Consider the following 16,381-nt stretch of genomic DNA (forward strand, 5'->3'; position numbering starts at 1 on the left):
TCTTGGTTACATAACCATTAACAAAAGCCTATCAACTTAATTTTTGAAAATTTTAATTGACCCTGCATCAATAGTTTTAGGATAGAGAGCTATAGATTTCCACTGAATTTTGAAGACACAATTTCTGATAATACTTCTAAGTGGCTGAGCTTTAACTTTCAGGCTGTGCTCTTTTGTTCTGGACTCTCCCACTGATGGAAATTATTTCTCTCTATCTACCCTATCAACTCCATTAAACGATCTAAACATTTCATTTAGATTGTTTCTTCATCTTCTATTTTCAAAGGGAAATTATGACTAGTTCTGTGCGACCTGTCCTTCTAATTTAACCCTTCTGGCTCCAACATCATTCTGGTGACTCTGCACTGAAACTTCTCCAAGAACAAAATATCCTTACTGAACTGCATTTAGAACTGCACTGTGTACACTAAATAGCTCACAATCAGAGCTTTGTATAGCTGCCACGTAACATTCTCTCCTTTTGTATTTTAATCTTTTTGAGATGAAATCAATGTTCCATTAGCTAACATGTATTCTATAATATTTTATAAAAACAGTAATAACAGGTCCATTTGATTTAGTTCAAAATATAGTCTTTTTACAAATGAAATTGTTTCTGACGTAACGCTAAATTTGTCACAAGGTAGAATATATAGATAACAAAGACCTGTATAACTCGAAGCATGTTCCCTTAATCCTAATATTATTGCTTCCACAAAAAAGCTATTAAAATGCTCAAAAGATTAGAATTGTGGCCAGTGTGTACAATATTTTTAACAAAGTGCATTTGCTGTATATTCATTCCCAGGGGTGTGGGAATTAGAATGACAGAGCCAGTTTACATCAGCCCATCATTTGACAACATCTTATCTAGTTTTGTGTTTTTACAGGTAAGGCTAAATTTTATTGTAGTTTGAAATAATAAGTGCAAAATTGGTTCATGTTGTCATTGCCTGCTCTTGTTCTGTCCTTGAGAGTACAATTGAAAATCATTCATTATTTATTTATTTCCAATGTTATAATCAGCTTTTGCTGGATTTGCTGACAGCTCTGTACTTTGTGCATGATGTTCCCAAAATATTTATTTTACAGGAACAAAAACAGAGAATGCTGCAAATACTCAGCAGCAGGTCTGGAAGCATCTGTGGAGACAGAAACTGAGTTAAGAGGCTGGATTTTGCAGGTGCTATGGTACCTGCCACTCTGGTTCTCTGCAAAAAGAGCTGAAGGCTAGCCCACTCAGGAAAGGATGTCTACCCTGCAACTTTGACATGAGGAGAAGACCTGTTTCCCATAGGCAGCCTTTGATGCCAGCCAATCTGAGGCTGGGAGATGAAATAACTCCACAGAAACCCGTATCCCAAAAACCAAGCCACCCTTTATTTACACGTGGAGAGTCATTGACACCATTCCAGCTTCTTCAGAGCCAGCTCTCAGAATGAACAGAACTTCTGACACTCCTGTTTATATCTGTCAGCCAGGGCTCCTTAATTGGACCAGATTAACAGCCCCAATCAGGGAACTCATAATCTGTGAGGTCCACCTTGCTGACACATTACAGTGATTACAGTGGAACCCATGATCACTGCCAGTACTATACTCAGATTGGAGAAAGTGTTCAGTGCTGGATCAAGACTTAATAAGTTTTGTGACTTTTGCTAGGGCCATGCCGGCAGGGCCTGGCTAACGGGTGGGGTTCCGGGAGTTGAGAGGTCATGGTAGTGGGGAATTGTATGGGCAGAGGGGTGGCAGTAAAGCCTTAGGTGACGAGGAAAGGAGTCATGCGATGGGCCTATTAAGGAGGGATCCCTTATTACCAACCCACTCAGAAACTTGCTGGGCTGGGTACTTGGCATGGGCCTTTCTTTCTGCTGGTTAAATCACAATTGTGGTGTGATTAAGGACCAGACAGTGACACCCATGCCATTGGTAAAGTTGCAGTGGGAGCACGGCTGGTTACCTGCTGGATTTTATATACTATCTTTCTCCTCACCCTGCCTTGAAACTCACTGACTGGGGAGCATATAATGCAGCCCAGTGATCCAGCTCAAAGACCAGAACTGGATGAAATTTGACATATGGACCAGTTTGAAGTCGGTCTACATGAAAGGAAGTTCTGTGATAGCGTGGAATTATGGGTAAATCTGAATCATAACGGTTGGAATTTCATTTCCAAGAAATAATTGGTTCTAGAGATAGTTGTTGAGAAAATATAAATGAGTTGTAGTGTCTGCCTAATCAAATACGAGAAGAAATGGTGAAAACAAGATAAGAGACAAGAAAATCTTTTTGGGCACAAGAGCAGAATTTCTTCAAAATTGGCAATTCTGGAAAAGAAATGGTCTGCTAACAGTTAAAACATTTCGAATTTATTTTTCAGTTCTGATTGAAAGTAGTCAATGTGAAGTGTTGACTCTGGTTTTTCCTTCTACACGCGCTGCTAGACCTACTGAATATTTCTAGCATTTTCTGGGTCTTTTTCAGGTTTCCAGCATTTGCAGTATTTTACCTTTGCACTTAACTTTGTTTTCAACACCTGTAAATTTTTTTTCATTAAGCATATAGAAGGCATAGTGATTATTGTTTTGGGCATCCCTTTATTGACATGCTTAACAGAAGAGCAATTATCAGTGCTTTTATCAACTCATGTCATCCTTGGCAAATTACCTTGAAATCCAATTACACTTGTCAGCAATCACCAAGAACTAAATACCTCCTTAGATATCAACTTCCTTAGCAGTGGGCAGGCTACTGGAGAAAAAGATGGGAAATCAGGCAGAGTAACATTAGTGCAATTTGTTGAAGTGGATGTTTTTAGTATCCACTTAAGCACTAGAGGAATATCTAAATAGATTATGTTAACAGCATGTTGTGACATCTAAATCCTATCCTTTTTGTGATAAAATAGTTTTCTGGATTGTTTGAGAATGTAATTATGGAGATGTTTGCCTTAATATACATGGAAGTTTTAACTCAAGATGTAATAAACATATGAAATTAATCATGGATGCCTACTCAGCATAATAATATACTTTTCTTAATATTCAGAACTTGCCATCTGTGGTAGTGAGTCACGTGTTGGATCCTAAACCTGGAGAGCGAATCTTGGATATTTGTGCTGCTCCTGGTGGAAAGACTACTCATATTGCAGCATTAATGAATGATAAGGTGGGACCAAAGCACCAAAAAATAATCTGCTTTGTGAAATAAATTAGACTGCTTTGACTAAAATATTGGACACATGTTACAATGAAAAATGGTATGATGTTGTTTTCACCATCAAAACTAGCTCCTGAATTCAGCAGGGCAGGTTAATAGAATCGTTAAGAAGGCACATGGGACACTTGGCTTCAACAGTCTTGGAATAAATTATAGGAGCAGGGAGGTTATATTGATGCTGTACAAGACTTTAGTTAGGCCACAGCTGGAGTACTGTGTGCAGTTCTGGCTACCACACCATAAGAAGGATGTGATTGTGCTGGAGCGGATGCAGAGGAGATTCACCAGGATATTGCCTTGGATGGAGCATTTTAATGATGAGGGGCTGGGAAATGTTCGGGTTGTTTTCTTTAGAGCAGAAAACGCTGAGGGGGGACCTGTTTGAGGTGTATATGATTATAATGGGCATAGACAGGGTGGATAGAAAACAGCTGCTGTCCTTAGTTAAGGGTCAGTAATGAAGAGGCATAATTTTAAGGTGAAGAGCAAGAGGTTTAGAGGAGGTTTGAAGAAACATTTTTCACCTCGGGACTCTGGAATTCACTGCCTGAGAGTGTAGTAGAGGCGGGAAATCTCACAACCTTTATAAAGTACACAGATGAGCGCTTGAAATATCATTCAGAGTTATGGGCCAGATGTTGGAAAGTGGGATTCATGTAGTTTTTGAGATAGTAGGAACTGCAGATGCTGGAGAATCCGAGACAACAAGGCGCAGAGCTGGATGAACACAGCAGGTTTCATGTAGTTTTTGTCAGTGCAGACTCAGTGGGTCAAAGGGCCTCTCCTGTACTTTGAGTCTACAAATTACTTATATTAAATCTGCTTTCCTTACCCTACAAGTGACTGCAGACCCACCGAAATGTAGTTGACTCTGAACAACCCTCTGTGGCCTAGCAAGGAATACAGTTCAAGGCCAATTCGTAATGGGCAACAAATTCTGGCCTTGACATTGACCGTCACATCCCCCAAAAGGATAAAGAAATATACTAGTTGGCTTGAAGGTTTAGTACAGGTAAACATGTTGTGTAAAGTTTTGTCATTTTAATATTCTATGAAACTGAACACCATAATGCGCTGAATTATACAAATTACTCTTACCATCCTAACTCCTCATATTCAAATTATGTTCAAGTTGATGTCAGCCTTTAAGGATAAACTACTGCAGTGATTGGCTGTGAAAAAGCTGAAGTAGAGCCACAAAAATGTACCTAGCTAATGAATTTAGTTTCTTTCTTTTAATCTTACCTCTTGTAAAATTGAGATAAATTGCCCTTTACAGAATGGAAAAAAAACTTATTTTCTGACCAGAAATGCATGACTTTTACAACAGGAACATTAAAAATTCATTTGTGATTCAAGACCATTTCCTGTAAGACCATTTAGTTCAGCTCCAGTATCCATTGCATCTTTCCCAGTTGAGAGAGAGTCCTCATTTTTAACCAGAAGTTGATTTGTTTTTTTAGGATGGCGTCGGGACTGACAGAATTATTAAGCAATTCTATTCATTTCTTAGTACAATCACTGCTATTCCTAATAAACAGCGATCAGGATGGAACATTTCTAACAACATTTGATGGAATAATGACCGGTTAATTGTGTGTTATATCCTTTTTGTCCTAATTTTGAGTAATATTCTGTATTGTGAGGGTGAACTACAAGTGGGTTTGGAAGGACTATGCAGTCATACTTATTGTAATATATGTAATCTTGTGTGTAGTGCTTTAATTGGTGTATGACTTTTCTTCCCTCTAATGGTGTTTTGATGCATTGATTCTTTTTTATGGTTATTGGTTACTTGTCTATGTTAAGAAAAATATAACCATAAGAATTAAACTCTTCTACTTAAGATTTTAATTTAAAATTTTAGACCAGAAGTTTTTGTTGCAATTTAGAATGTTATCACATTTTAATAATTATAGAAAAAAAGAAGTTATAAGCTTCAACTTTGATCTAATATGTGATTTAGCAGGTAAAATGTACCATTTTATAATGTATGCAATATTGTTTCCTAACTAACATTTCAAGTCCAGCAATAAAGCTCCCATAATAGATTATCAGCAGATAAAGAAAATGATTGCAAATATTGGAAATATGAAACTGTGTTCTGACAAAGGACATTACTTCGGAAATTAACTTTTTTTTCCTTTCTCCATAGATTTTGGCTCACATGTATTTCAGATTTTTATTTTGATAACTGTAAACATACAGAAACAGTAACCTCTATAAAATTTGGAAAATTTACTATTTCAACAGGGGGAAGTAATAGCAATGGATAAAATTGCAAATAAGGTGAAGAAGATAAAGCAGAATGCTGAGAATTTACAACTGACATGTATTAAAGTGTTTTGTTATGATGGAACAAAAGCACTGGCGAAGGAAGGCATTTGGGATGGGCAAGGTATGAAAGAAAGCAAGAATTGAATAACATTAGACAGTGCGGAGCAGTCAAGATTGTGCTTGTGTATAAAAAGATGCCTTGTATTCTAAAGTACGTCTTGTGGCCTAAGCATCTGACCAAGCAGTTTTAATTATTCAGTGAATGCCTTGGTGTAATTTCCAATATTTAGTTTTACATCTTTATCACTTTAGAAAAAAGCCCATAAGCGCAGTTATTTTATTCTGCCTAAGCTACGTTATAGGAAAAAAAAAAGTGGAGCAGATCTGATGTTGAAAGAAAAGAAATATTATATATGTTTTCAGTTCTGATTTCTTCTTGGCATATGGCAAAGGACATTATTTAATTTGAGATGCTTTGAATAATATTCACCAGAAAATTTATTCTAATTGCCATGTTTCTTCTGTAATGCTGAAATTCAACCTTGATGAAACATGGTATAATTTTTATTAAACTTAAGAGCGTAATCATTATGTTTGTTTCAAGTGACGCAGCTAAAAATTTTGGATTTCTACAGCAGGACCTCCATTTCCACCGGAATCTTTTGATCGTGTTCTTCTGGATGCGCCTTGTAGTGGATTAGGTCAGAGACCAAACATGGCCTGTGATTGGAGCTTAAGGGAAATCACTTCCTATCCGCCATTACAGCGAAAGTTATTTAGAGTGGTAAGCTTTCCCTTCTATAGAGTTTTCTCTGTAAGTTCTTTCTGTTTTACACAACTCAAACATAATAACTGAAAGAAAATTCAGTGAAGACTTATGTATATTTTCGTCTTTAAAAATAAATCATTTTTCAATATTTTGAGAGGCAATGGCTTAGCGATATTTTTGATACTATTAGTGATATTACTACTTGATTGTATACACCCAGGTAATGTTCTGGGACCTAGGTTTGAATCCTGCCATGGCAATTCATTAACAATCTTGAGTTAACAGTCTAATGATGATGACTATTGTCAATTGTCAAAAAAAAAATCTGACTCACTAACGTCCTTCAGAGAAGAAAGCTGTCGTCCTTACCTGGTCAGGCCTACATATGACTCCAAACCCGCAGTAATATGGTTGACTCTCAACTGCCCTCTGGGCAATTAGGGATGGGCAATCAATGCTGGCATAGCCACTTGGAATTTACTACTGTACCATTTTTTGCCATATTTTTGCTTTGTAATCTCCATTAATGAACGCATGTTGTCAGTAGATGATTTCTTGTGTATTATTTATATTGTTATGTACATTTATACATACATTATATATACATCGGAGGTCTAAATTTCACCTGTAGATTTATGATTTCTAATGCTTGTTATTGAAAACAAATCAAGGATACTGCTTTGAATCTATTGTATATTTCCTAGTAGCCCATCAGTAAAATCTAACTTGAGGTATTGGTTGATAATGAAGGATGGCTGTATCAGAGCCAGGTGAAATGGAGGAGATACGGACTCATGATTGGGGTGGAGATCTCTTTCTATTTGTGGTGAAATGGTCTCTACCTGTGGGGTCTGCCCAATCACTTTTCACTAAATTACTGGATTAGGCTTCTTCTTTTATTTTGCCAGAATCTCCATGCTTCTCTTGGATGGAGAGGAATTTAAGTGTGTTCAAGAAAACTTTCTCCATCAATATGTAGATACCCCTTCTCTGGTAAGGCTAAAGTCCGATCTCCTCTTGGGAAGTAAGGGAGGTCAAGTGACTGAAGTGTCAGTGGGGTATCATTTTGGGACCAGTGCCCATAATTCTATTAATTTTAAGGTAGTTATAGAAAAGGATAGGCCTGGTCAACAAGTTAAAATTCTGTTAAAAAACTGGCAAGGCCAGTTTTGATGGTATTAGATAGGAACTTTCAAAAGTTGATTGAGGGAGGCAGTTCGCAGGTAAAGGCATGTCTGCTTTGAAAGTGGGAAGCTTTCAACAGTAAGATAACAAGAGTTCAGGGCCAGCTAGTTCATGTTAGGGTGAGAGGCAAGGCTGGCAAGAGTAGGGAGCACTGAATGATGAGAGATATTAAGACTCTGGTCAAGAGGAAGAAGGAAGCATATGTCAGGTTTAGACAGCTGGGAATCCCTGGAAGAGTATAGGGGTATGGAAATACACTTACGGGGGATATCAGGAGGGTAAAAAGGGGATATGAGATACTTATGTTAGATAGGATAAAGGAGAATCCAAAGAGATTCTACAAGTATATTAAGAGCAAAATGTAACTTGGGAAAAAAAAGATCCCTTAAAGATCAATGAGACCATCCATATATGGAACCACAGGAGATGGGTGAGGTCCTAAACAAATATTTTTCATCAGTGTTTACCGTGGAGAAAGACATGGAAGCTAGGGAACTCCGGGAAATAAATAGTGATATCTTGAAAAGAGTTGACTTTATCAAAGAGGAGATGCTGGAGGTCTTAGAATGCATAAAGGTAGATAAATCCCCAGGACCTGATCAAATGTATCCCAGGACATTGTGAGAAGCTAGGGAAGAAATTGTGGGGCCACTAGCAGAGATATTTGTGTCATCAACAACTATGGATGAGATGTCGAAAGACTGGGTGGTAGCTAAAGTTGTGCCAATATTTAAGAAAGGCTGCAAGGAAAAGCCAGGGAGCTATAGATCAGTGAACCTGATGTCAGTGATGGGTAAATTATTGGAAGGGATTCTGAGACTCAGGATATACATGAATTTGGAAAGGCAAGGACTGATTAGGGATAGTCATCATGGATTTGGGTGGGAAATCATGTCTCGCAAAACTTGATTGAGATTTTTGAAGAGGTGACCAAGAAGATAGATGAAAGTGGAGCAGTAGGCATTGTCTACATGGATTTTAGCAAGGCCTTTGACAAGGTTCCATACTAAGCCTGGTTAGTAAGGTTAGATCAAATTGGATCCAGGGTGAACTAGTGGGTGGAAGAGGGTTGTTGTTCAGACTGGAGGCCTGGACTTGTGGTGTGCCACAGGATCAGTGCTGGGTCCATTGTTGTTTGTCATTTATATAAATGATTTGGATGAGAATATTGGATGCATATAAGTTTGCGGATGACCCCAAAATTGGTTGTAGAGTGGACAGTGAGGAAGGTTATCTAAGAGTACAACAGGATCTTGATCAACTGGGCCAGTGGGCCAAGGAATCGCAGATGGAGTTTAATTCAGATAAATGCAAGGTTTTTTTTTTAAATTTACTCATGGGTCTCTGGCTAGGCCAGCATTTATTGCCCATCCCTAATTGTTTAGAGGGCAGTTAAGAGTCAACCTCATTACTGTGGGTCTGGAGTCACATGTAGGCCAGACCAGGTAAGGATGGCAGTTTCCTCCCCTAAAGGACATTAGTGAACCCAGATGGGTTTTTTCTGACAATTGACAATGGTTTCATGGTCATCATCAGACCCTTAATTCCAGATTCTTTATTGAATTCAAATTCCACCATCTGCCATGGTGGGATTCGAACCCAGGTCCCCAGAACATTAGCTGAGCTTAAAGTTCTTGCGAAGATTTGTAGCTCAGGTTGTGGGTGACATTATTGACTTGCTCGCCGAGCTGGCTGGTTGTAGTTCAGATGTTTTGTTACCATACGGGGTAACCTCATCAGTGCAGCCTCCGATGAAGCAATGTAGTTCTACACACTAGATCATATAAATACCAAGCGGAGTAGAACTACATCGCTTCTTCGAACGCTGCACTGATGATGTTACCTAGCATGATGACGAAACGTCTGAACTACAACCAGTCAGCTCGGCGGGCAAGTCAACAATCTCACATTAGTTGAGTTTCCGAATTAATAGTCTAGTGATAATATCACTAGGCCATTGCCTCCCCATAAATAAGGAGACAGACTCATACAGGTATTGGACAAGCCTACACACATCAAGCATTTATTGAAGGAGCGATGAGAGTGGGAAGTGTTATATTTTGGTAAGGCAAACCTGGGCAGGACTTGGTGATAATGATAGAGTCCTGGGGAGTGCTGTTGAACGGAAGGACCTAGGGGTGCAGGTACACAGTTCTTTGAAAGTGGTGTCACATGTAGACAGGGTGGTGAAGATGATGTTTGGCACACGCCTTCATTGGTCAGAGCGTTGAGTACAGGAGTTGGGATTTCATGTTACAGCTATACAAGACATTGATAAGGCCACATTTGGAGGACTGTGTACAATTCTGATCATCCTGCTGTAGGAAGGATGTTGTTAAACTGGAAAGTCATGCAAAAAAGGATTTCTAAGGATGTTACCAAGACTGGAGGGTTTGAGTATTAAGGATAGGCTGGGACTTTTTACTCTGGAGCCTAAGAGGCTGAGGGATGACCCTACAGAATTTTATGTAATCATGAGAGGCATAGATAATGCAAATAGCTAAGGTCTTTTCCCCAGGGTAATGGAGTCCAAAACTAGCGGGCATAGGTTTTAGGTGAGAGGGGAAAAATTTAAAAGGGTCCTGCGGGACAACTTTTTCACACAGAGGGTGGTGCGTACATGTCATAAGGTGGTAGAGGCTGGTACAGTTACGGCATTTAAAAGACATTTAGACAGATACATGGACAGGAGAAGTTTAGAGAGATATGGGCCAAATGCAGGCAAATGGGACTAGTTCAGTTTAGGAAACCTGGTCAGCCTGATCGAGTTAGGCTGAAGGGTCTGTTTCTGTCCTGAATGACTCTGTTATTTTGCAACACCACATGTGCTCCTGGACTCCGCCTTTGTTTCAATACTTTGGTTTCATAGTGCAAATCTATTGGGACAGTAACACAATTAAGCATTTTGCCGTTTGATCAGTTCCGCCCTTCACTGTATTATAGAGTACTCCGTTTTGTTTTTCCTCTGCTCTGGCTTCCTACGCTTTGTATTGGTTTAAACAGTCTCCATTATTGACATGTAACATTGACACAATGGACAGAATCTTATAAGGACTTGAACAATATGGATTGTAGCTAGAAATGTGACAGAATCAAGCGAGAGGTTCAGTGAGGCCTATCTCCATATCGAGAGCAATTCACTATATCTTTTAACCAAGTTCTGGCTGTGTGAGGCACGATTCTTCCTAGGACATTTAGCATTTGATATACATCATCCCCGCGGAATCCTCATGGCATCTCTTTGATCTATTTGCACTGCAGTCAGGAAGCACATACTTTTATGTTGCAGGGCACACCAGCAGCTTGCATTAAAAGGCACTTTATGTTCAGAGGTAGGCACCTAACTCATGGATTGGACCAGGATGTCTCTCAGGACTGCTTGCTTGATCACTTATGTACTAAAAGACTAAGCACTGTCTGCTTGCCTGCAACATCCATGCCATACATTCTTTTTCACAATATTAACGCAGAGCCTAACTGCTATTGGTACTGTCGTACTCTTTTACAATGGACTCTACTGAATGTAGTGAGAAGCTGACTGATTTTTCTGGGTCTGGGATGAGATGGGGATTGGAGCACAGCAGGCATTTCTTTATTAATATAATGTGTTCCTCAAAGGTACCTCGTTAAGTTGGTGCACATGCAGAGGTTGATGCTGAATGAATGATGGGATGTGGCTTTCATTGTCAGGGTGTTGCAGTAAGTATACAAGGGGGAGTTTGTACAGCCCTACTTTTCAGTGTATGCCACAACTGACTGTTCATGGAGCCGAGAACCTGCTCCACTCCTTATGCTCCTAACATAGGTCATGCCTAACAAGTGTCATGCACTCAGCCACTGGGGGGTTGCTGGTCACTATGGCTGCCTTCCTAAGAAGGAAATGTTGGATGAAAGAGGACCAGCAGGTAGCAAGCCCAGGAGCAAAAGCACATGATCGCAGAGGCTAGAAAGTACCCAACTAGGCAGACGTTGCAACTGCAGGCCCCCTCAAGATGTATGGGGTCTACAGGAGGACCAGAGCTTTTCACCACTGACTCAATTTCCTGGGGATAAGCGAGACGCAATGTTGATGCAGGGCCCGTATCTGTCAAGGCATGCTGACGGACCAATGCTGGAGTGGTTCCTGAGGGCTTCAAGAGTAGGAGACCATTCTCTGCCAGTGCTTCCAGGACCAATGATGATCTGTGTGGAATCTCTCAGTTGTGCATCCACAAATGTATCAGGGCACTAATTGATGTCATCTATGTGAGATCAGTCCAGTTCATGTTGTTTTTAGATGACAAGGTCATTGCTGCAACCCAGGCACTGGGATTTAGGAGCATAGCTGGCTTCCTGCAGATGCAGGGTGCCATCGACTGCACACACATGGTGCTGAGAAGGGTATATCACAACACAGTGGAATTCATCAATAGTGTTGGTTTAATTTAGTTAATATACAGGTGATCTATAATCACCGTTACCACTTGCTGGAGCTGTTTTTTTTTCTTTACTCCTTCATGGGATGGGGGTGTGCCCACTAGCCTGGCAGCTGCCACGACTCCTACATTCTGGAGCACTGTTATACACTTGGTGAGTTTGAGGGTCCAGGAGCCTTTCAAAGTTATTACTGGGGGACGAGGGCTACACAATATGATCATGGCACTTGACACCATTGCTCAACCCTGTAACCGATGAGCATATACAAAGCTGCCCACGCTTCAACCGGGGCCATGGTGGGTTAGAGCAGACAACAGGCTGCTGAAGGTGCAGTTTTGCTGCTTAGATTGGTCTGGTGGGGCCCTCCACTATAGCCTGTACAGCGTGCCACATCATCCTAACACAATTGGAGCAGTCAGCTAAGCAATATGATAGATACTGAGGTTTTGGCGGGGGGTGAAGGAGGAAGCGGTCATCCAAGAAGAAAGACAAGGACGCTGGGAAGCTGTCCTTGTACATAACAGAGCCCAGTGGATCTGGTGCTGCAAGCCAGACAGAACCTTTTATTATTTGTTTATGGGACACGGGTGTCGCTGGTTAAGCCAGCATTTATTACCCATCCTTATTTGTCCAGAAGGCAGTTAAGAATCAACCATTTCTGTAGGTCTGGTGTCACATGTAGGCAAGACCAGTAAGGGCAACAGATTTCCTTCCTGAAAGGGCATTAATGAGCCAGTTGCATTTTTACAACAATCAAGAATGGTTACATGGTCATTATTAGGCCAGTTGTCTAATCCAGACTTTTATCAAATTCAGATTTCACTGTCTCCCGTGGGCCTGTGTTCCTAGAACATTGAGGTTTGGGGTTCTGGATTACTAGTCTAGTGAAATTACCTCTATGCCACTATCTCCCCATAGTCTGATTGTTAGCCAGTTCCAGTAGATGAAAGCTGAATGCAGCAAACTATTGTATAATGTAAAATAGTTATCAGTCATCATTCCAGCATTTCAGTTGCATTGTGGAGGTGAACTGCAGCCTCAATTCATTCTGTTTGTTTTCACTTTTGGTGGCTGCAAATAAAAACTCATGTTTGAATTTGTCTGATTGCTCTGCCAAATGTGATGTTCCTCTACTGAGCAATGACAAGCTGGAGGTCTACAGTGGACATTGGAAACAGAGTAGCAATGACTTGTGATTGTTTAGATGGGATGTAGCTAGGGACAGGTAAACTGTGTGGCCTGTTCTCTGAACAGTAACAAAGGTGAGAGATGTGGAGTTATATGTGAGAGGGTGTGTCAGCCGATGCTGTGCTGTGAGCAGCGTGGCTTTGTGGTTTTTGTGTTATTCCATTGCTGGTGAGGGAAGCACCAGAATAGTGGCATCGTGGCCTCTCAAAGAAGGTATGAGCACCAAGGATGCCTATCTTTTGGCAGATATCCTGTGAGTGGCTGGTTGTTCTTGGAACAGAAGGCTAGGATGGGGCTAGGATCAGGCGAGAGCGATGGCATAAGGCCATGGGGGTTGGTTGTTAATGAGCCAAGTTTGATAAGGTACAGTCGAGATATCCTACTAGGCTTCACGGCAAGGAACCCGGTACAAAACTCTGCAAAACCGACTTTTGGCCAAAAAAACTTAAGATTCAGCCCGATGTTTGTTTTTCTACAAATACCTCCTGACATGTTGAGTGTTTCTGGTATTTCTGCTATTATTTTATAATTCCAGCATCTGCAATTATTTTGGTTTGATATTTGCCTGTGGTCTCTAACTCTGAATTGTTTGCCTAGGCAGTGAACTTACTAAAACCTGGAGGCATTTTGGTGTATAGTACTTGTACAATAACATTGGCAGAAAATGAAGAACAAGTTGCCTGGGCACTCGATTCTTTTCCTTGTTTAAGCCTACAGTCACAGGTAAGTATGTAATTAACCTAGTTAATGTAGCTTCTGAAGTGATTGTTTCACCAGGTTGTTATAGACTGTTTTCTCCAATAAATCTGTATGATTTCTGCATGTACGTTTTAAATTTGATTTAAAATAAACTTTAAATATTAAAAAATCAGCAACACTGGCATCCAGCCAGTGATGTCCACATCCCATGAATGAGTAAAAAATACATGTTTATCTGAACATATACATTGCTGTTAAGGGCTCAGTTGACCATTCTTTAGTCATTCATAGGATATGGGCTTTGCTGACTATGCCAGCATTTATTTCACATCCCTAACCATCCGCAGAGCAATTATGCCATTCGACATTAAGGAACATTGGTTAGATTTTCTCTTGTCAGAGATGGTCGTTGCCTGTACTTGTGCAGTGGAAATGTTACTTGCCACTTAACAGCCTAGACCAGGATATGATCTGGGTCTTGTTACATATAGTCAGACTGCCTCAGTATCTGAGTGCTCCTGAATGACAGTGAACTTTGTGCAATCATCACCAAATATCCCACTTCCAACCTTATTATGGAAGGATGGTTATTAAAGAAACAGCTGAAGGTGGTTGGCCCAAGAAGACTACCGTGAAGAACTCCTGCAGAGATGTCCTTGGACTGATATGATTGACCTCTAACAACTACAGCCATCTTTCTTTGTGTTAGGTATGACTCCAACCAACTGAGAGTTTTTCCCCATTAATTTCAGTTTTGCCCAGGCTCCTTGATGCCATACTTGGTCAAAAACTACCTAGACATCAAGGGCAGTCACTCTCCTTTCACCTCAAGTTCAATTCTTTTCTCCAAATTTGGACTAAGACTGTAACGAGGCCAGGAGCTGAGTTAATCTGGTGGAATCCAAACTCAGCATTACTGACCAACTTATTCCTTTGTAAGTGTTGTCAATGACCCCCTCCATCATGTTGCTGATGATAACGAGTAACTGATGGGTGTGCTAATTGCCTGGATTGGATTTGTCCTGCTTTCTATGTACAGGACATAGCTTAGCAATTTTCTACATTATCTGATAGATGCGAGTGTTCTAGCTGTTTGGTTAGGGATGTGGCTAGTTCTAGAGTGTAAGTGCAATGACTGGAATGCTGTCAGGGTCCATAACCTTTGGCAATATCCAGTGACTTCATCTATTTCAATTTCCTGCAGGTGGAGTCAAAGCTAATTGTAGTCTTCAGGTGATGCAAGGTCAGAGGGTGCAGGATAATTGGGACATAACTGAACCTTATTTTAAAGACATATACCCTATCGCTTACCTTTTCCATGTATTCGATTGAAAATGTCAACTAAAACACAAATATCAAAGTGTGACTGATTCTACGTATTGCAGTTAGATTGAGAATCTTGACCGTAGCCTTTGTTGGTATGGGGAAAATGTAATTTAGAAATCCAAATTTAGAGACTGTATCATAACTTTTTTTTAATATTTTTATTCATGGGATGAGGACGTCACTGGCTATGCCAGCATTTATTTGCCCATCCCTAATTGCTAGAGGGCAGTTAAGAATCAACGCATTGCTCTGGGTCTCAAGCAGACCAGGGAAGAATGCAGATTTCTTCCTAAAGGACATTAGTGAACCAGATGAGTTTTACCAGTAATTGACAATGAATTCATGGTTGTAATTAGACCCTTGATTCCAGATCTTTTTCTTACTGAATTCAGATTCAACCATCCACCGTGGTGGGATTCAAACTTGGGTCCCCAGAACATTACCTGGATTAACAGTCCAGAGATAATGCCACCAAGCCCAATTCCAGGAAATTAATTACCGTCTCCATCCAATGAGAGATTTATCTTCATAAACCCGAGCAATATAGTGTTGGGTAACATAGCTAACATTTCCAAAACCAACTACCTATCTAAGCCACCAAAGCTCACAAGAAGAACTGCTAGGAATTTGGTAATTTCTGCTCCTAAAACATTTATTTTGCTGCAGATTTCATATTTTGTGTTTCTGTTTTAAAATTAGCAATTTCCAGGATAAACCAAAAATAACATTTAAACTGTGTATCCACTTAACATCGCAATTTTTAAAATCCATTCACAAGTTTTGGGCATTGCTGGCTGGACTGGCAGTTTTGCCCATCGCCAACTGCCTTTGACAAGATTTTGATGAGCTGCTTCTTGAACTGCTACAGTCCAAGTGGTGTAAAGATACCCATTAAACTTTTAGGGAGGGCATTCCATGATTTTGACTCTGCGACACTGAAGGAACTGCGATAAATTTTCAAGTTAGGACATTGAGTGATTTGGAGGGGAACTTGCAAGTGGTGTTGTGTTCATTTATCTTCTGCTTTTGTCCTTCTGGATGGTGGTAGTCATGGGTCTCAAAGGTGCTAAGGAGTCTCGGTGAATTTCTGCAATGCAGCTTGTAGATGGTATGCACCGCTGGTTCTGTATGTTGATCATGGAATGAGTGACGATTAGTGGATGTGGTGCCAATCAAGCGGGTTTCTTGACCAGGTTGGTGGCAAGCTTCCGAAGTGTTGTTTGAGCTGCACTTCTCTAGGCACGTGGGAGTATTCCATCACATTCCTGACTTGTGCCTTCTAGATGCTGGGCAGGTGAGGTA

The 16,381-nt window shown here is 40.4% G+C and overlaps 1 protein-coding gene across 1 annotated transcript in view; it reads left to right on the forward strand.

The window, feature by feature from the left end:
* Window positions 1-14,468, forward strand: part of nsun6 (NOP2/Sun RNA methyltransferase 6) — a 30,836-nt gene extending 16,368 nt beyond the window's left edge. Inside the window, exons 7-12 of the mRNA XM_048606948.1 lie at window positions 809-890; window positions 3,049-3,168; window positions 5,473-5,617; window positions 6,132-6,280; window positions 13,652-13,777; window positions 14,463-14,468. Coding sequence (XP_048462905.1) covers window positions 809-890; window positions 3,049-3,168; window positions 5,473-5,617; window positions 6,132-6,280; window positions 13,652-13,777; window positions 14,463-14,468 — 628 coding nt within the window. The remainder of the gene's footprint in view (window positions 1-808; window positions 891-3,048; window positions 3,169-5,472; window positions 5,618-6,131; window positions 6,281-13,651; window positions 13,778-14,462) is intronic.
* Window positions 14,469-16,381: the final 1,913 nt, after the last annotated feature.

This window comes from Rhincodon typus, chromosome 2 (genome assembly GCF_021869965.1).
Source record: "Rhincodon typus isolate 14 chromosome 2, sRhiTyp1.1, whole genome shotgun sequence".
NCBI classification, from domain to species: Eukaryota; Metazoa; Chordata; class Chondrichthyes; order Orectolobiformes; family Rhincodontidae; genus Rhincodon; species Rhincodon typus.